The 20,522-nt window shown below is 44.4% G+C and overlaps 1 protein-coding gene across 3 annotated transcripts in view; it reads left to right on the plus strand.

Moving 5' to 3' along the window:
• The first annotated feature begins 4,404 nt into the window (after positions 1-4,404).
• snap91a (synaptosome associated protein 91a) overlaps positions 4,405-20,522 on the plus strand; it is a 235,946-nt gene continuing 219,828 nt past the window's right edge. For all 3 annotated transcript variants that reach the window (XM_068026003.1, XM_068026004.1, XM_068026005.1), the window contains exons 1-2: positions 4,405-4,523; positions 5,086-5,258. In XM_068026003.1, coding sequence (XP_067882104.1) covers positions 5,129-5,258 — 130 coding nt within the window. In that variant the 5' untranslated portion in view covers positions 4,405-4,523; positions 5,086-5,128. The remainder of the gene's footprint in view (positions 4,524-5,085; positions 5,259-20,522) is intronic.

Consider the following 20,522-nt stretch of genomic DNA (forward strand, 5'->3'; position numbering starts at 1 on the left):
AGAGGATACTACTAACTTACTACTCAATTTTGGTAGAACACTGTAAATCTTACTTGACACACTTCCCTGCCTATCCAAAGCCTGTTCTAAGTTAAAATCAACCCCTAAGTCTGTGCAATATTATGGTCAGATCACACTAAGAATAAACCTTGGCTTAATTGTAGTGCTTTGACATCTATGACAAAAGGTTTTTCGTTCAAGGCCCATTCGAGGGCTGATCTATTATGGCCATTTCAGTACAGCACTGAGAAAGTTCTGCATTAAGGTAGATAAGTCCCCAGGGCCTGATGGGATCTACCCCAGAATACTGAGGGAGGCAAGGGAAGAAATTGCTGGGGCCTTGACAAAAATCTTTGCATCCTGATTGACTACAGGTGAGGTCCCAGAGGACTGGAGAATAGCCAATGTTGTTCCTTTGTTTAAGAAGGGTAGCAAGGATAATCCAGGAAATTATAGGCCGGTGAGCCTTAGGTCAGTGGTAGGGAAATTATTAGAGAGGATTCTTCGGGACAGGATTTACTCCCATTTGGAAACAAATGAACTTATTAGCGAGAGGCAGCATGGTTTTGTGAAGGGGAGGTTGTGTCTCACTAATTTGATTGAGTTTTTTGAGGAAGTGACAAAGATGATTGATGAAGGAAGGGCAGTGGATGTTATCTATATGGACTTCAGTAAAGCCTTTGAAAAGGTCCCTCATGGCAGACTGGTACAAAAGGTGAAGTCACACGGGATCAGAGGTGAGCTGGCAAGATGGATACAGAACTGGCACAGTCATAGAAGACAGAGGGTAGGAGTGGAAGGGTGCTTTTCTGAATGGAGGGATGTGACTAGTGGTGTTCCGCAGGGATCAGTGCTGGGACCTTTGCTGTTTGTAGTATATATAAATGATTTGGAGGAAAATGTAGCTGGTCTGATTAGTAAGTTTGCGGACGACACAAAGGTTGGTGGAGTTGTGGATAGTGATGAGGATTGTCAGAGGATACAGCAGGATATAGATCGGTTGGAGACTTGGGTGGAGAAATGGCAGATGGAGATTAATCCGGACAAATGTGAGGTAATGCATTATGGAAGGTCTAATGCAGGTGGGAAGTATACAGTAAATGGCAGAACCCTTAGGAGTATTGACAGGCAGAGAGATCTGGGTGTACAGGTCCACAGGTCACTGAAAGTGGCAACGCAGGTGGTTAAGGTAGTCAAGAAGGCATAAGGCATGCTTGCCTTCATCGGTCAGGGCATAGAGTATAAAAAGTGGCAAGTCATGTTGCAGCTGTACAGAACTTTAGTTAGGCCACACTTAGAATATTGCATGCAATTCTGGTCGCCACACTACCAGAAGGACGTGGAGGCTTTGGAGAGGGTACAGAAGAGGTTTACCAGGATGTTGCCTGGTCTGGAGGGCATTAGCTATGAGGAGAGGTTGGATAAACTCGGATTGTTTTCACTGGAACGACAGAGGTGGAGGGGCGACATGATAGAGGTTTACAAAGTAATGAGCAGCGTGGACAGAGTGGATAGTCAGAAGCTTTTTCCCAGGGTGGAAGAGTCTGTTACTAGGGGCATAGGTTTAAGGTGTGAGGGGCAAAGTTTAGAGGGGATGTGTGAGGCAAGTTCTTTACACAGAGGGTGGTGAGTGCCTGGAACTTGCTGCCGGGGGAGGTGGTGGAAGCAGGTACGATAGCGACGTTTAAGAGGCATCTTGACAAATACATGAATAGGATGGGAAATGAGGGATATGGTCCCCAGAAGTGCAGAAGGTTTTAGTTTAGGCAGGCATCAAGATCGGCGCAGGCTTGAAGGGCCGAATGGCCTGTTCCTGTGCTGTACTGTTCTTTGTTCTTTGTCTGTCTTTCAGATGAGATGTTAAATTGACACCCTAACTGCTTACTCAGGTCGATGTTAAAGATCTTCTGGTGCACTGACTAATATGCCTCCTCAACAAAAAGCAGATTACATGGTTATTTGTCTCATTGCTGTTTGTGGGTCTTTGCTCTATGAAAATTGTCTGCTGCATTTGATGACACTGATGACAAAGCAGTTTATACTTTAAGATGTCCTGAAGACACGAAAGGTGCTCTATAATTATAGGTTCTTTGGTCATCATGGCATAACACAGTTGTACATACATTGGACAAGTAAGTCAGGTTAATTGCACCAGTCGAATTAATGAAAATAATTAGAACAGACAGACTTTACCCGATGGATTTGTGTCAGCTATAGCTCAGTGGATAGCACTCTCACTGCCTTAGTCAGAGGTTGTGAGTTTGAGTTCCATTCCAGAGGCTCAAATACATAAAACTAAGCTGACAGTTCAGTGCAGTACTGAGAGAATACTGTATTGTTGGCAGTGCCATCTTTGGAGTGAGTTGTGGAATCAAGGCCCTGTCTGCTCTCAGGCGGGTGTAAAAGATCCCATGATGTTATTTTGAAGAAGAGCGGGGGATTAGCCCCAGTGTCCTAGTCAATATTTATCGCTCAATCCACATCACAAAACAGATTATTCGGTCATTATTATATTGCTGTTTGTGGCAGCTTGCTGTGTGCAAATTAATTGCCATTTTTTTTTACATTACAGCAATGACTGCACTTCAAAAGGACTTCATTGGCTGTAAAGTGTTTTAGGATGGCTTGTGGTTGTGAAAAACACTTCATAGATGCAAGTCTTTTTTTTTAATAGATGATAAATGTTTGGAACAAACTGCTAAGTGATGCATCATCCAGCAAAAAGTTAAATGATAGTCTGGGAAAATTAGGGTACTGGAGGATGAGTTACAATGGGCTGAATAGCCCTTTCTCAGCCTTGGATGTTCTTATATTCTTGCAACTTCAACTAACTGAGAGACTGAGGATCAAATCTGGAATATTCCTGGGACAGTGCAACCTAAGCTGTTTATGATTAAAAAAAATTATTTCTTGGGATGTGAGCATTGCTGGCAAGGCTACAGGGAAAAGGCAGGGGTGTGGGACTCGGTGAGTTGCTCTCGCAAAGAGCAGGCATGGAAACGACAGGCTGAATGGCCTCCTTCTGTGCTGTAATCATTCTATGATTCTGTGATTCGTTGCCCATCCCTAATTGCCCTTGAGAAGGTGGTGTGAACCGTCTTCTTGAACTGCTGCAGTCCATTTGGTGTAAGTACACCCACAGTGCTGGTAGGGAGTTCCAGTTTTTGACACAGCAACAAAGGAGGAATTACGATATATTTCCAAGTCAGGATGATGTGTGACTTGGAGGGGAACTTGAAGATAGTGTTGCTCCCATGTATCTGCTGCCCTAGTCCTTCTGGGTGGTAGAGGTCGCAGGTTTCGAAGGTGCCACATTATGCATAGTTAACCATAGTTCATTGTAATTGAAAGAAACAGTAGTGGTGACATGTGATGAGAAGGTGCCTCCGTCAATAAAGGAGTGTGTAAAAATTAGAGGTAGAGGAGTCACCAATTTATTCAGCTCTTGCAGACACAGGGAGCGCTGGGAATGTAGAAACCTTGGAGTGAAATACCAAAAAGTTTTTAAATATGCAATCTTACCTCATGAAGAGAATTACTACAAACACAAATAGGAAGCCAGTCAAATATTTAAGAGTCAAGATTATTCTTGGATTTTCTTTTTAAAGAGGAAGATCATACTCTGCTTTGTATGTTGATGCAGTTGCACATTTTCTTAACATGATATTTACAAGGGAGTACATTAATGGCATAGTTATACATGTGTCAGGATAGGCATTGGGATAGAATGGGTAGTCAGACATCGGTGTTGTTCTTTCATGCAAACTTTCCCACAATCATATCGCTGTTTGCTGACTCTGGTTTGGGGTGATGAATCAAAGCTACAACTCAATACGATGACACGGCTTGTTGGTATTTCACAGCACAGTTATTTTTCGTCCAAACGTCTACAAAAAACATGTTTCCAGTGATATTGAATTGTTTACTTAAAAGATGTTGAAACCACAATAGGAATCAGCAACAACTTAAAAGGTAAGTAATTGATCATAACAGTGGTTACAAAAAGCTGCAAACTAACCAGCAGAGAAGCAACTCGCTTGGACAATTGTAAACATAGCGTGCAGGCGTAAGAATGAATGCAAGAACGGCTGGGGCAGGACAGTGCAACCTCCAGAGGTCCAGAGAATCAGCACAAACTCTCAGGAGCTTTGAGGAAAGGTCATTGCGTGTGTTTAATGTTTAAAGTTTGCACTCTTGTGATGAGGAAGGTGAGGGGAAAGAATCGATATTAACACAACTGAATGAAGTAGCACGCCCTCCAACAAGAGCACACAGGTGTAATTTGTGTCGGCAGACCCGGTGTCCTGCCGCAGTTCAGAGCTGGCTGACCCTCCCCTTTAATAATGGGGTGGGGTGGGGGTTGTTAGTGACGTGTCAATGGAGGAGGAGGAGAGGGGAGGGGGGGGAAGAGAGATAGAGAAAAAAAATCCGATTAAATCCCCGAATCAATCGCCATTTTATTATCCAAAACCCTCCTCGGAGTGGGAGTGAAAGCGGTCCCGGGGAGTAGCGGCGAGCCCTCGGTATGAGCGGGCCCTTCACACCGGGGAAAGAGGGAGGAGGGGCGGTCGAGCCGGTAGCTGGTGGGGGTGGGGGCCGTTATTCCTGGGGGGCGGGGCAATAAACGGCGTTGCTGCGGCCCGACTCTCCATCATTGATCTGGAGATTCATCTTGTTGTTGTTGTTGTGAAGCGGGAGGGGGACCCTGCGCCCATTCCCCGCTCTCCATCCGCCATTGCCGTATCGCGCTCCGCCCGTTAACGTGTCTTTAAAATCGGTTTGTTTGGCGGTGGCGGCTTTTTCCCGAGTGAGAGAGGCCGGGGGAGCTCCTCCCGCCTCCCCCTGACTGACTGAGTGAGTGAGTGAGTGAGTGAAGTGGAGTGTCTCCCTCACTCCCTCCTCCTCGCCGAGACGCTGCTCTCTCTCTCTCTCTCGGTATCTAACAGGCGGCCAGCGGCGGATTCGTTTCTTTCTTTCTCTTACGTTTTTGTTTTGCGACATTTCATATTTAGTTTCATTGACATCCTCCTCCTTCCCTTCTCTCTTCTTTTTTTAAAAAAAAAATATCAATTATTCATTGCCAAGTGAGAGAGGGGGAAGAAGGAGAGAGGAAGATTGAAGCGAGAAGATGTCGGGCCAGACCATCACGGACCGGATCGCGGCTGCTCAGTACAGTGTGACGGGCTCGGCCGTGGCCAGAGCTGTCTGCAAGGCGACCACCCACGAAGTGATGGGACCCAAAAAGAAGCACCTGGACTGTAAGAGACTTCACCTTCCTATCATAGCCAAGCGAGCCCCCCCCCCCCCCTACCCCCTACCCCCACCTTACCCCCACCTTACCCCACCCCCAGCATTCTCCATTGAACGTTAGCTCTCACTGCTCATCGCAAACGGTGCATTTCAATGTCTAAATGCTGAACTGATGGGGTTTTTTTAAACTTGCCAATATTTAGCTGCTGTTTCCTTGATGTTTTACAGTTTAATTCTATTGACGCGCGTATTTGTGCTGCCAGTTTGTTCGTACTCTTGGTATTTTTAGGGATGCTGTTTGCTGCCGCTTCCATTTATTCCCAGGTATTCGCTGGTATTCCTGGCTCTCGGGTTTTATTTCCTTTTCTCCACCACTGGTATTTCTGTTGGTTGTAATGGAGTCGAAGCTTGCAAGGGGTGGGTGGGTGACCGGTTGTATTCATAGCTCTGGATCCGGTGGCGATAATGTAGCACCAGTGTTAGAGGATAGTAAATATTTTACGAGCAGAATTGCTGAGGAAGTCTGGTTCTTTAATTTTTCAAACATCGCAGACAAAAAATGCGCTTTCTGAATTTGATGTACCGAACGAAAGGTAGGACATTGCAGGTAAATGTTTTCGTCATATGCAAGAAAGCAGGATTTGGATTGTAATCCTCCAGTTTGCTTGCATCTTAACTGAAAGCATATAGGATATGTAGATTTCAGTCGGGCTGAAATTATTATTTCTTGGGATTGAAATAATTTATAATGTCGATTTATCACGGGTTGCAGTACAGTGGGCTATATGAATATTTAGACGCATCAGCACTTTTTAGAGGGGAGGAGCAGGGGGCGGATTCAAAATGATTTCTTAAAAATTGCAGTTATAGTCTTAAATCTGAATGGTGCAGTTTACTGAGCATCGATGATTCTGATGTGGCGGTGATCCTACCCTGCCCCCACTCCTTTCCCTGTGTTGCTAATCCCTCTGGATATTGCTGTTTAAGTACTGGCTTTTGGCTCTAAAATGAGTGTGGTTAGATTATTCCAGTGATATTGTGTAAAGGGTATAATCAAAATAGTTTAAAATTATGTAGTATTTTGTAAAGCTTCTAATGGAGTATTGCACATGAGACTAGTCAGCAGTTACATTTAACTGGAGGAGACGTTGGTAAACTAATGGTAATTTTATTGTATAATTTAATTTCATTTTAATTAATGTCCAAACAATCCCCACAGTTGCATGACTGACTTCTGCATTTCTGAAATGAATAGCAGTATGTTCTTGGTTATCTAAAGCTTTCCTTTAGAAATCAATGCCACATCCTTCAGTTGCAGTGCTGATAAGTCATAAACCAGTGGTGAAGAGTATGACTAATTTCTTCAATTTACTATCTCCTGATGTTAGCATGTTGCAGCAGGCAAATTACTAATTTTTAGTAGAATATTATAGATTTAGACATCGCTGCAGAAATTACACTTTCTATGAAATAGCTGAGCCTTTTCTGAATTTTTAAAAACATCTAGATAGTTAAGTAAATATTTTTCTCTTGTGGGCTACCATTTTAAAAACTGCTTTTTAATTTTTTACATACTGCATAAACTCTGCAATGCTGCCATGTATGTGAAGGTTACAGAAAATATGCATTGTGCAACTCTCGGTTTCTTCACCCTCTCTTTCTTGAAGTTGCAGACTTGAGTGATTCCATGGCTATTAGCTGCTTTCTCATACTTGACCACGTTTCACATGAATTTGAGCTTGAGAAAAGGAACACTGGCAGACTATTTGTGCATGGGGGAGGGTGGCAGTTTTGGAGCACAGCCCGATCCTGTCATTGCCTAATGTTCATACAAGCACACTTTTCTGCAGAGATCACTGGATAGCCATCGGTAGTAGGAACATCTGATTGACTTTTTTTTTAACTCTTCCCCACCCAAGGAGTGCTGACTGCAATTTGAGTACCTGGGCTGGCTGCCACCCTGGTTGAGATCAACCATCTCAACACAGGGATTGAGCTTGGAACCTTCTTGGTCTGTTTGATTCAATTCTTCACTGGGGAGTGCACTTCGTGATTGAGCTATAGGGAACCTCACAAAATTTTTTAAATAACCAAACTATTTACTTTACCTCTGAAGACAAATTCAATTTATACGTATTTACAGCACATTTATAAATTAAAATCATTGGTTTTATATCTGTTGATGCAGACAATATTTGCCAAAATTTAAACCAACCTAAAGGTAATTATATGCATATCTAGGCTTCTAGCATCTTGAACCTATAGAAAAGCATCTCATACAGACCTTTTATGTAAAGGAGAAGCACAGAGAGATACTCAAATTTCAGCAGTCCGCTCAGCAATGTAGCAAAGGTAATGGCATGTAAGGAGATAGTTACTCCTGGATCAATTTAGAACACATTTTATAACTGTTTCAGAAAGTAGTGCATAATCTATAATACTGATTTATGGAAATGCATTGCAAAGCAGTAATCAACTCCAGGGGCTCATATGTAATTCTTAGCACACTCTGGATTATTCAGTAAGTGGAATTGTGGAATCACATCTAACGTTAGACAATGTGTTCTAAGTTTTGCGAGTATGGGCCGTTTGAGTACAATCAGTACTCGGCCTGTTGCGAACAGCCAAAGGGATGTGCTGTTTTTTTTAAATTCATTCATGGATGTAGGCGACGCTGGCCAGGCCAGCATTTATTGCCCATCCCTAATTGCCCTTGAGAAGGTGGTGGTGAGCAGCCTTCTTGAACCGCTGCAGTCCATTTGGGGTAGGTATACCCACAGTGCTTTTAGGAAGGGAGTTCCAGGATTTTGACCCAACGACAGTGAAGGAACGGCGATATAGTTCCAGGTCAGGATGGTGTGTGACTTGGAGGGGACTTGCAGGTGGTGGTGTTCCCATGTATTTGCTGCCCTTGTCCTTCTAGTTGGTAGAGGTCACTGGTTTTGAAGGTGCTGTCGAAGGAGCCTTGGTGCATTGCTGCAGTGCATCTTGTAGATGGTACACACAGCTGCCACTGTGCGTCGGTGGAGGGAGTGAATGTTTGTAGATGGGGTGCCAATCAAGTGGGCTGCTTTGTCCTGGATGGTGTCGAGCTTCTTGAGTGTTGTTAGAGCTGCACCCATCCAGACAAGTGGAGAGTATTCCATCAGACTCCTGACTTGTGCCTTGTAGATGGTGGACAGACTTTGGGGAGTCAGGAGGTGAGTTACTCGCCTCAGGATTCTTAGCCTCTGACCTGCTCTTGTAGCCACGGTATTTATATGGCTACTCCAGTTCAGTTTCTGGTCAATGGTAGCCCCTAGGATGTTGATAGTGGGGGATTCAGCGATGGTAATGCTGTTGAATGTCAAGGGGAGATGGTTAGATTCTCTCTTGTTGGAGATGGTCATTGCCCGGCACTTGTGTGGCACGAATGTTACTTGCCACTTAGCAGCCCAAGCCCGGATGTTGTCCAGGTCTTGCTGCATTTCTGCACAGACTGCTTCAGTATCTGAGGAGTCACGAATGGTGCTGAACATTGTGCAATCATCAGCAAACATCCCCACTTCTGACCTTATGATTGAAGGAAGGTCATTGATGAAGCAGCTGAAGATGGTTGGGCCTAGGACACTACCCTGAGGAACTCCTGCAGTGATGTCCTGGAGCTCAGGTGATTGACCTCCAACAACCACAACCATCTTCCTTTGTGCTAGGTATGACTCCGACCAGCGGAGGGTTTTCCCCCTGATTCCCATTGACCTCAGTTTTGCTAGGGCTCCTTGATGCCATACACGGTCAAATGCTGCCTTGATGTCAAGGGCAGTCACTCTCGCCTCACCTCTTGAGTTCAGCTGTTTTGTCCATGTTTGAACGAAGGCTGTAATGAGGTCAGGAGCTGAGTGGCCCTGGCGGAACCCAAACTGAGCGTCACTGAGCAGGTTATTGCTAAGCAAGTGCTGCTTTATGGCACTGTTGATGCCACCTTCCATCACTTTACTGATGCCAGTTGTGGGACGTATGCCTACGTGCCTGGCTTCGCACCAGCGCTGGAATTCATTATATCGCATTACTCATTTGTGTGGTAGGCAGAACGTATTTTGGCTTGACAGCAGCATCCTGTTGGTGGAAAATACCACTTATGTTACTATACAGTAGCAGTGTGAAATGGCTAGCTTCACCTGTTGCTGAAATTTTTGAGATGCCTTACCCTTCCAAGGTAATTTGCGGTAAACTGGACGCTTCTCTGGTCCGAACGTAATTGCCTTCGGCCCATTCACGAGTATGTGCAATACACAATGAGCAATGATCTGATTGGGTAGCCATTATCCAGAAGGATAGCTTTGATGCACCCTATTTCGGTTGGACAGCGCTTACTGAACAATCCAGAGTGTGCTGAGAATTATACTAACAGCCAGTTTAAGATCAGTCGGGCTCGTAACGTTCACTTGCTAGAAGTTGCATATATTCATATGCAGGGACCTGACCTTTACAAGCAAAAGGAATGTGTCCCGGTGTTGCACCTTTTTGAATTTAAAAAAAGCATGGGGACAATAATTCCCTGGTCCATTGGTTGGTAAGTCAACTCTGGTCGAGGCCTTGCCATGGAGAATCAACCCGCACCCTTTTCTCGTGCAGTATAAATAGTTGCTCACTTTGAAATTTGGCATTCTTGCTTCTGTCCTGATGAGTGCAAGACTAAAAGCTTAAACAACAGGTCTCCTTTTGTCAGTAATACATATTTTCTAAATGGTGAGTAGGTAGGAACTGTAGATGAGCAGAGATTTAGGAGTCCATGTACCAAAATCGCTAAACTGTTCTAGTTCTGATGAAGGGTCACCTGACCTGAAACATTAACCCTGCTGAGTATTTCTAGTATTTCTTGTTTTTATTTCAGATTTCCAGCATCTGCAGTATTTTGTTTTTATTTCACTAAACTGTTGGCCAGGTATAAAATAATTAGAGGTTAATGGAATGTTAGTCTTCACCTCATGGGGGCTGGAATATATAATGATGGAACTTTATGCTACAGTTGTATAAAGCTGTTGTTCGACCTCATCTGGAGTTCTGCATTCAGTTCTGGGTATTGCATCTCGGGAAGCACAAATTAACCTTGGAGGGGTGATGATGCAGAGTCACCAGAATAATACTGGGGCTAAAAGTGTTAAATTGAGAACAGTTTGCTTGGACTGGGCTTGTATTCCACTGGGTATAGAAGATTTAGGGATAATTTGAGGTGTTTAAAATGATGTGATTTGATAGGGTAGACAAAGCGAAACTTTATTTTCTCTAGTAGGGGCTTCTGGAACAAGGGGGCCTAACCTTAAAATTACAGCTAAGTCCTTCAGGGTGATGTCCGGAAGCACTTCTTCTCACAAAGGAAAGTTAAAATGTAAAACTTTATGCCCCAAAAAAACTGACTGGGTCAGTTGAAAATTTCAAAACTGACATTCATAGATTTTTGTTAGGCAAGGATATTTCAGGAACTGGAGTAGGCCATTCCCCCCCCCCCCCCCCCCACCCACCTCGAGCCTGTTCCACCATTCACTGAGGTTATAGCTGATCTGTGACCTAGCTCCATATACCTGCCTTTTTCCCCATATTCCTTTTAATAGATTCTTGTTAACCAAAACATATCAAATCTCAGATTTAAAATTAACATTTGATTTAACATCAGTTGCCATTTGGAGAAGAGAGTTCTGAAATTCTACCACGCTTTGCATGTAAAGATGTTTTCTCACTTTGCTCCTAGAGTCAGACTTTTAATTATTAAATTGTTCCCGAGTCCTAGCGCTCCTAACTAACAGAAATAATTTCACTCCCTCTCCTTATGTTTTCTTAATATTTTTGAAAACTTTGCTCAAATCACCCCTTAACCTTCTAAATTCTAGGGAAATATAACCCTATTTTGTGTGAGCTCTCCTCATAGTTTAACCCTTGGAGTCCAGGTGCCATTCTGGTAAATACATGCTGTGCCCAGAGCTGCTTCCCTGTGTGATTTAAACAGAGTTTTATATAACTGCAGTATTACTTCTACCCAGTAGATATAAAGACCAACATTCCATTAGCGTTTTTTGATTGTTTTCTGTACCTCTCCATAACATTTTAATGAACTATGTACTTGAACTCCCAAGTTTCTTTGGACCTCCACTGTTTCTAGCTTTTCACCATTTAGAAAGTACTCTTTTCATCCTTTTTTGGTCCAAAATGGATCTCATTTGCCGATATTGAAATGTGTTTGCTACAGTTTTGCTCATTGACTTAATAATTTCTTTGTAATTCTGTGCTTACAATGCCATCTAGCTTTGTGTCGTCATCAAACTTGGATATGTGGCTTTCTATCCCATCATCTCGGTTGTTAATAAATATGGTGAATAGATGAAGCCCCAACACCACTAGTCACATCCTGCCAATTATCCATTATTCTTGCTCCTGCTGCTCAGCCAATTTTCTAATCAGGTCAATAATTTGCACCCTATCAACCTTGGGCACGATCTACCGTTTACAAATCTATGCTTGCGATCTGTGATCAGCTGGTATTCACAGTTACGGGACAAAGGCAGGTGAATGTAGTTTAAGATATAGATCAACCATAACGTAATTGAATGGTGGAACAAATTTGAGGTACTGAATGGTCTACTCTTGTTCCTAAAGTTTCCTATTCTAACGCATTGATGCATTAGTGACTCTCTGTAATCTTGAGATGACCTAGACTTCAGTTATCCTAATATAGACTGGGATAGTAATAGTGTTAAGGGCAGAGAGAAGGAAGAGTTTATCAAGTATGTTCAGGAGAATTTTCTAGATCAGTTTGTTCCTGGCCCAATGAGGAAGGAGGCACTGCTGGATCTGGTTCTGGGGAATGAGGTGGGTCAAATCGATCAAGTGTCAGTAGGGGAACAGTGATCGTTGTAAGATTTAGGTAAGCTATAGAAAAGGACAGTGAGCAATCCAGGGTAAAAATCAATTGGGGTGGGCCAACTTCAATGGGGTGAGAACCGATATGGCCCAGGAAAATTGTAATCAAAGATTGTCCAGCAAGACTGAACAGAACAATAGGCTGCCTTCAAAGAGGAGATAATTCAGGTACAGTCAAGGTACATTCTCACGAGGGGGAAAGGTAGGACAAACAATTTATTAAAAAAAAATTCTTTATGGGATGTGAGCGTTGCTGGCAAGGCCAGCATTTTTTGCCCTTGAGAAGGTGGTGGTGACCTGCCTCCTTGAAACATTGCTGGCCATTTAGTATAGGTACACTCACAGTGCTGTTAGGAAGGGAGTTCCAGGTTTTTGACCCAGCAACAGGGAAGGAATGGTGATATAGTTCCAAGTTGGGATGATGTGTGACTTGGATGGGAACTTGCAGGTGGTGATGTTCCAATGCATCTGCTACCCTTGTCCTTCCAGGTGGTAGAGGTTGTGGGATTGGAAGTTGCTGCAGTGCATCTTGTATATGGTGCACACAGTTGCCACTGTGCATTGGTGGTGGAGGGAGTGAATGTTGAAGGTGGTGTTTGGAGTGCCATTCAAGTGGGCTGCTTTGTCCTGGATGGTATCTAGCTTCATGAGTGTTGGAGCTGCACTCATTTCGGCAAGTGGAGAATATTCCATTACACTCCTGGACTTGCGTCTTTGTAGATGGTCGACAGGCTTTTGGCAGTCAGAAGGTGAGTTAACTTGCTGCAGCATTCCCAGCCTCTGATCTGTTCTTGCAGCCGCAGTATTTATGTGGCTGGTCCAGTTACGTTTCTGGTCAATGGTAGCCGTCAGCATTGATGGGGGTTCAGCAATGGTAGCGCTGTTGAATGTCAAGGGGAAATGGTTCGATTGTCTCTTGTTGGAAATGGTTGTTGCTTGGCACTTGTGTGGTACAAATGTTACTGGCCACTTATCAGCCCAAGCCTGGATGATGATCAGGTGAACACAGACTGCTTCAGTATCTGAGGAGTCACGAATGCACAGAGGCAGGAACCCTCACAACATTTAAGAAGTATTTAGATGAGCAGTTGAAATGCCATAGCATTCAAGGCTATGGGCCAAGTGCTGGAAAATAGGATTAGAATAGTTAGGTGCTTGATGGCCGGCACGGATGCGATGGGCCTGTTTCTCTGCTGTATAACTCTATAGAGTCATTCTCAGTCAAACCAGTGGAGAATTTCCCCCCGATTTCCATTGACTTCAATTTTGCTAAGGCTTCTTGATGCCACGGAAGGTCAAATGTGGCCTAATGTCAAGGGCGGTCACCCTCGCCTCCTGAATGCAGCTCTTGCGCCCATGTTTGGACTAAGTATTGTGGTCTGGAACCGAGTGACTCTGGTGGAATCCAAACTGAGCATGGGTGAGCAGATATTGCTGAGTAAGTGGTCGACACCTTCCTGATTGAGTGAGAGTATACCGATGGGGCGGTAGTTGGCCATATTGGATTTGTCCTGCTTTTTGGGACAGGACATACCTGTGCAGTTTTCCAGAGTTCCCTGGATGACAGTGATAAACAGTCGGATAAAGCAGAAAAAGGGTGCATATGATAGATGTCAGGGAGATAATACAAGCGAAAAGCAGGCTGAATATAGAAAGTTCGGAGGGGAAGTGAAAAAAGAAAAGTCAAAAGAGTATGAGTTCTTTGCATCTGTCTTTTATCAAGGAAGAAGTTGCTGTCCAAGTTGCAGTGATAGAGGAGGTAGTTGAGACACTGGATGGACTAAAAATTGAGGTATTGGATAGGCTGGCTGTGCTTAAAGCTGATTATATTAACATGGCCGGATGAGATGCATCCAAGGGTACTGAGGGAAGTAAGGATAGAAATTGCAGAAGCACTGGCTATAATCTTCCAATTCTCCTCCAATACGGGGTGGTATTAAAGAACTAGAAAATTGGAAATCTGACACCTTTGCTCAAAAGACGGTGTAAGGGTAAAGCCAGCAACTACAGGCCAGTCAGTTTAACCACCATGATGAGAAAACTTTATCCCGGATTATCTTTTGTGTAATTTAACAGTCACTTGGACAAATGTGCATGAATTAAGAAAAGCCAGTGTGGATTTGTTAAGGGCACACTGTCTTTAACTTGCTTGAGTTTTTTGATGAGGGTAATGTGGTTGATGTGGTGTACAGGGTCTTCCAAAAGGCATTTGATAAAGTGCCATGTAACAGGCTTGTCAGCAAAGTTGAAGTCCATGGAATAACAGGGACAGTGTCAACATGGATACAAAGTTGACTGAATGACAGGAAACAGAATAGTGTTATTTTGGACTTCTTCTTCGGCCTCCTTATCTCGAGAGACAATGGGTAAGCGCCTGGAGGTGGTCTGTGGTGTGTGGAGCAGTGCCTGGAGTGGCTATAAAGGCCAATTCTAGAGTGAAAGGCTCTTCCACAGGTGCTGCAGAAAAATGTGTTTATCGGGGCTGTTACACAGTTGGCTCTCCCCTTGCGCTTTTGTCTTTTTTCCTGCCAACTGCTAAGTCTCTTCGACTCGCCACACTTTAGTCCCGCCTTTATGGCTGCCCGCCAGCTCTGGCGAACGCTGGCAACTGACTCCCACGACTTGTGATCGTTGTCACAGGACTTCATGTCGCGTTTGCAGACGTCTTTAAAGCGGAGACATGGATGGCCGGTGGGTCTGATACCAGTGGCGAGCTCGCTGTACAATGTGTCTTTGGGGATCCTGCCATCTTCCATGCGGCTCACATGGCCAAGCCATCTCAAGCGCCGCTGACTCAGTAGTGTGTACAAGCTGGGGATGTTGGCCGCCTCGAGGACTTCTGTGTTGGAGATACGGTCCTGCCACCTGATGCCAAGTATTCTCCGGAGGCAGTGAAGATGGAATGAATTGAGACATCGCTCTTGGCTGATATACGTTGTCCAAGCCTCGCTGCCATAGAGCAAGGTACTGAGGACACAGGCATGATACGCTCGGACTTTTGTGTTCCGTGTCAGTGCGCCATTTTCCCCACACTCTCTTGGCCAGTCTGGACATAGCAGTGGAAGCCTTTCCCATGCGCTTGTTGATTTCTGCATCTAGAGACAGGTTACTGGTGATAGTTGAGCCTTGGTAGGTGAACTCTTGAACCACTTCCAGAGCGTGGTCGCCAGTATTGATGGATGGAGCATTTCTGAAGTCCTGCCCCACGATGTTCGTTTTCTTGAGGCTGATGGTTAGGCCAAATTCATTGCAGGCAGCCGCAAACCTGTCCTTTTGGACTGGAGGACGATATATAGTGGGGTTCCCCAGGGATTAGTGTTCGGAAGTATTGTGAACTGTGAGGATGATAGTGATGAACTTCAAGAGGACTTAGGCAGGCTGGTGGAATGGGTGGAAAAGTGGCAGATGAAATTTAATGCAGAGAGGTGTGAAGTAATTCATTTTGGTAGGAAGAACAAGGAGGTGATTCTAAAGGGGGTGCATAAATGTGTACCTATGCACAAATCATTGAAGGTGGCAAGGCAGGTCCAGAAAGCAGTTAATAAAGCATAGAGGATCCAGAGCTTTATAAATAGGGGCATAGAGTAGAAAAACGAGGAAGTTATGATGAACTTGTATAAAACCCTGGTTCAGCCTCAAATGGAATATTGTCAATTTCTGGGCACCACACATCAGAAAAGATGTGAAGGCATTCGAGAGTGCAGAAAAGATTTACGGGAGTGGTTTCGGGGATGAGGAGCTTGTTACGTGGATAGATTGGAGAAACTGGGGCTGTTTTCCTTGGAGAAGAGATGATTAAAAGGAAATGTGTTAGAGGTTCTCAAAATCATGAGGGTTCTGGACAGAGCAGATAGGGAGAAACTGTTCCCGTTGGTGGAAAGGTCAAGAACCAGAGGACACCGATAGAAGGGGATTGGCAAAAGAAGCAACGGCAAAATAACTTTTTTTGCATAGCACGTGGTTAGGATCTGGAATTTATTTATTTATTTTTATTTATTTACAGATACAGCAGTGAAACAGGCCCTTCGGCCCACCGAGTCTGTGCCGACCAACAACCACCCATTTATACTAACCCTACAGTAATCCCATATTCCCTACCACCTACCTACACGAGAGGTAAATTGGCTGTTGTAAATTGCCCATCAACCTGCAAGTCTTTGGCTGTGGGAGGAAACCGGAGCACCCGGCGGAAACCCATGCGGTCACAGGGAGAACTTGTAAACTCCGCACAGGCAGTACCCAGAACCGAACCCGGGTCCCTGGAGCTGTGAGGCTGCGGTGCTAACCACTGCGCCACTGTGCTGAGAGTATGCTCTGCCTGAGAGTATGGTGGAGGCACATTCAATCGAGGACTTTAAAAGGCAATAGGATAATTATCTGAAGCAAAAGCATTTTTCAGGGCTACTGGGAAAAAGTGGTAAGTCGGACTAGGTGAGTTGCTCTTCCAGAGAGAGCTGGCGGGGATGCAATGGGCTAAATAGCCTCCTTCTGTGCAGTAACTGTTCTATGATTTTATGGATTTTTAAGTTTGTGACATGCTGGGGAGTAGGGAGCACACCAGAAATCTGGAAGTAAGGGCAACAAGTACGTCAGCGGCTTTCTGTCAAAGTCAGCATTAATTGCCCATTCCCCCACCTCCTTAGTCAGGATGTTTGTGATGTACTGGCAGGCATTCCAGCCGCATTATGCATGCTGTCAGAAATTGGAGGAGTTTGCCTTGAGCATGAGTGGCATGATGTCATAGGCTTCTGCGATGTCTTTCCATGGAAAAAGTGGCCACCTGCATGAAGTATCCCTCTTGAGCTCCAAAACCCAGAGGGTGTTGGCTAAGAGCATCTCAGCAGTCAGCAAGGATGTGAGCAGCTTGCCTCTGTCGCTGCTGAAGCCACAGTGCACCATGTAAAAGTGCTCGGAACAGTATATCTGTGATTTGACATGGGTGTGTGAGACAATGTTAAATTGGTAAGTTTCTGTTTTATTTTTGAGCCACACAAATATTTCTTTCCACTTTTTTTCTGTCTTGCCCATTTTTGGTTGCTGCCTGGCAAGTAGCCTTTTCACGTGATAAATATAAGACATAAATTGACGCCAAGCGGAGGGGGCTGTGAAAGCAATGCTTGGCTGTTTGCAGGACTGTTATCTGTTTAGGTGGGAGGGCGGGTGGTGGTAGCTTTTGCATGTGGCTGTCAGATGGGTGGGCTGGTGGAACCTAAGTGAGCCCACAATAATTGAGGGGATTCTGGGCAGAAGCGTGTGCCACAGCAGGTGCATTGGCCACATCATATTCAGATGCTTTTGGCTCATCCTCTTGTGGTTGTAAAACCCTGTGGTTGATGAATACTCCCTGGTGACCTGGGGGTGCTTTAATTGCCACATGATCCCTTGCACCTGTGGGAAGCCAGCCAGAACTGCTTATTTTTGCCTGGCAGGGATTGGTGTTTGGGTGGGTGGGGCTGGTGGCAAAGTCGACATAATTGCATGCTCTGGCAAACAATCAATCTGCTGTCTTTTGTGGGCTGCCGACTGCAAGATCCTGCATATGTCTCTCTAATAGAGCCCTGGAAGGATCCAGAGGCCAAGAGGTTGAGGTCAGTGGTGACTTTGACCGTCACTGCAAAAGCGAGGCCTCCAGATCAACTTGTCCACAGGTCTTGTTCCAGCAGGCTGCAAATGTGTGCCACCACCTAATGTGAGACCTTGAGACACTGGTGTTCCGATATGTTCAGGAGGCTTATCTGCCTGTACACTATGCGTGGTGGGTGTGGCCTCCTGCAGAGTGCACTTCTGCTGATCCATCTCCTCTGGCGCTGCCGGACTTTGAGGAGCAGACTGTTGCTGCTCCTGCTCCTCATTTTGCTCTGCATCTGAGGTCCAAAGTAACAACATAAGCACCCTTGCTGATTTAAAAACAAGAAATGCTGGAACCACTCAGCAGGTCTGGCAGCATCTGTGGAAAGAGAAGCAGAGTTAATGTTTCGGGTCACTGACCCTTGCTGATTTGTTGCTCAAAGCTCCAAAGTGGAGATCAGATGTACAGATCAACAAAATTGTCAAAGTAACTTCTCTGCACAAGTATTGTGAACAAAACCTTTCACATAAAGCAGGGAAGAAAGCAGCAGTTAGGCTTCGGTACTTCTGGCATATTTCCCTGTCGTATCTTCAGCCCCATTAATTGCTGCTGTGTTCTCATCTTGCTTTCACTAGCAAGTTCCAGGAAGCTTGGGAGACTTGTGGACTCAGTTAAATTGCAAAAGGCTTGTAATTTAACACGCTGCAGTTAAATGCAGAAGTTAACAGCCTTAACGTTCTTGAAGCATTGTCAAGTTTCCCAGTTTTAACCCCCTATCTGCTCCAAAATCCACAGTTCTGTTTAGCACCAGCTTTCTGAAATTGCAAGTTCTTTTTTAAATGCTATCTCTCAGCATACGTTGTAATGTTTACTGATCTGTAAGTGCCGTGTTGTGTCACTCAGACTTTTGACAATCTTTAATATGGAGTCACGTGTGCCTTTTTTAAACCACTTTTCTGCTGAGTACAAAAGCAAATGCAACCAAATGAGGTCAAGTTACCCAGGATTGTGCTATGTTTCCTGTAATTTTATAAAGAATGATTATTGGAAGTTTGGGAATGGGTCATTTGACTTTTTTTTTGGAAGTATGGTTCTGGATAAAGTTGCTGGCCAAAAATTGTTACAGGTTGAATGCCTATGGATGTGTCAAGTAGAGCATGGCTACCTGACATGGGTCGGGTCACTCTTCCAGGTCTGGCATTCAGGGCCGGATCGGACGCACTCTCACTGCCTACGGTACGTGCCTCCAATTTTAATGTACTTTTTGTATTTGAAAAGTTTTTTTTTTAAGCTTGTGCAGATAAGCAACAAAGTGAAAAACGGAAGCTAGGTTAGCTGTTGGTCGAGTGCGGGAAAAGAATGAAAGGACTCTGGCCAGGCGCGGGCTGGATGTGGTTCTGTCGGGCTCGGGTCGGGTTTCATTTGCAGACCCGAGCCGGCCTGTTGTGTCAAATGTTATTCCCAAAACAAGTGCAGTGTTTCTGTTTTTTTCAAGTATATTACTGCTACAACCACTTTCTCTTCTCTAGCATCTTTTAATGCAACAGCACATCCAAAAGCTATAAAAGGCAGGAATAGAGAGTATGTGTAAAAAAAAAAATGCTGCAGTAAATGTCCTTTTCCCCTTGACAAACGTTGTTTTTAGTTTTAAAGGTACAGCACTGAAACAGGCCCTTTGGCCCACCGAGTCTGTGCCGACCATCAACCACCCATTTTTATACTAATCCTACACTAATTCCACATTACTACCACATCCCCACCTGTCTCTATATTTCCCTACCACCTACCTATATTAGGGGCAATTTATAAAGGCCAATTAACCTATCAACCAGCAAGTCTTTGGCATGTGGGAGGAAACCGGAGCACCTGGAGGAAACCCACGCAGACACGGGGAGAACTTGCAAACTCCACACAGGCAGTCCCCAGAATTGAACCCGGGTCGCTGGAGCTGTGAGGCTGCGGTGCTAACCGCTGCGCCACTGTGCCGCTCTTGTATGAGTTTTTTCAGATACAGACAAAGCATTACACATTATAGATGGTTACTTGGCTTTGTTGGTATTGAATGCAGTACTTAGAAATTGGACCAGACTGAGTGTGTATTTGTGGAAGAACAGTTCTGTCAATACCTTTTTTAATTAAAGTCATACTTGCAGTGAAAAAGGAAATAGTCCAGCTTGTGTTGAGTTTTAATGGTTTGCATTGCATCCTTTCTATACAGTTCTTAAAATTAAATCTGACATTTATTTCTCCAAATTTGGGCAAACACTGAAAATGGAATGGAAAAATTATTAATTTAAGAAAATATTTATCAAGTAATGTAAATTAATTATCCCAACTTTATGGTTGTTATTAACTTGTATACTGAATTGATAATGCATTCTGCTGCACTTTGCATGGGGACTTTTTAACACCTGCACCCCCATCCCAGAAAAAATGGCAAGTTTGGGTTGGGTGATGTGGGGAGGTGGTTAAGATGTTAAAAGCCTGAATTCTGACCGCACCCTGCCCAGTTACTCTTCTAACGGAGGTGAAACTGGGGCAGGTGACCAATCTGCTCCAAGGAAATGGATTGGCACTTCACATCACGAGACTGCATGCTTCAGTCTTACTGAAATTTAACCTTGGCTGATTGGGTTTTTCGCCAGCTGAATTAAGATGAGGGGCTGCTGGATCAGGAGTTAAGTGACTCAGCACTTACTTGCTGGATCCATTGTGCATGCCTAACCAATCCCCTGCCATTCCCCACTCCCCGATCCTTCTAAACTCCCAAGCCAAGTCTCTGATTTACATCCCCATCTTTGGTCAGAGC

Source organism: Heterodontus francisci, chromosome 3 (genome assembly GCF_036365525.1).
Source record: "Heterodontus francisci isolate sHetFra1 chromosome 3, sHetFra1.hap1, whole genome shotgun sequence".
Lineage (NCBI taxonomy): Eukaryota > Metazoa > Chordata > Chondrichthyes > Heterodontiformes > Heterodontidae > Heterodontus > Heterodontus francisci.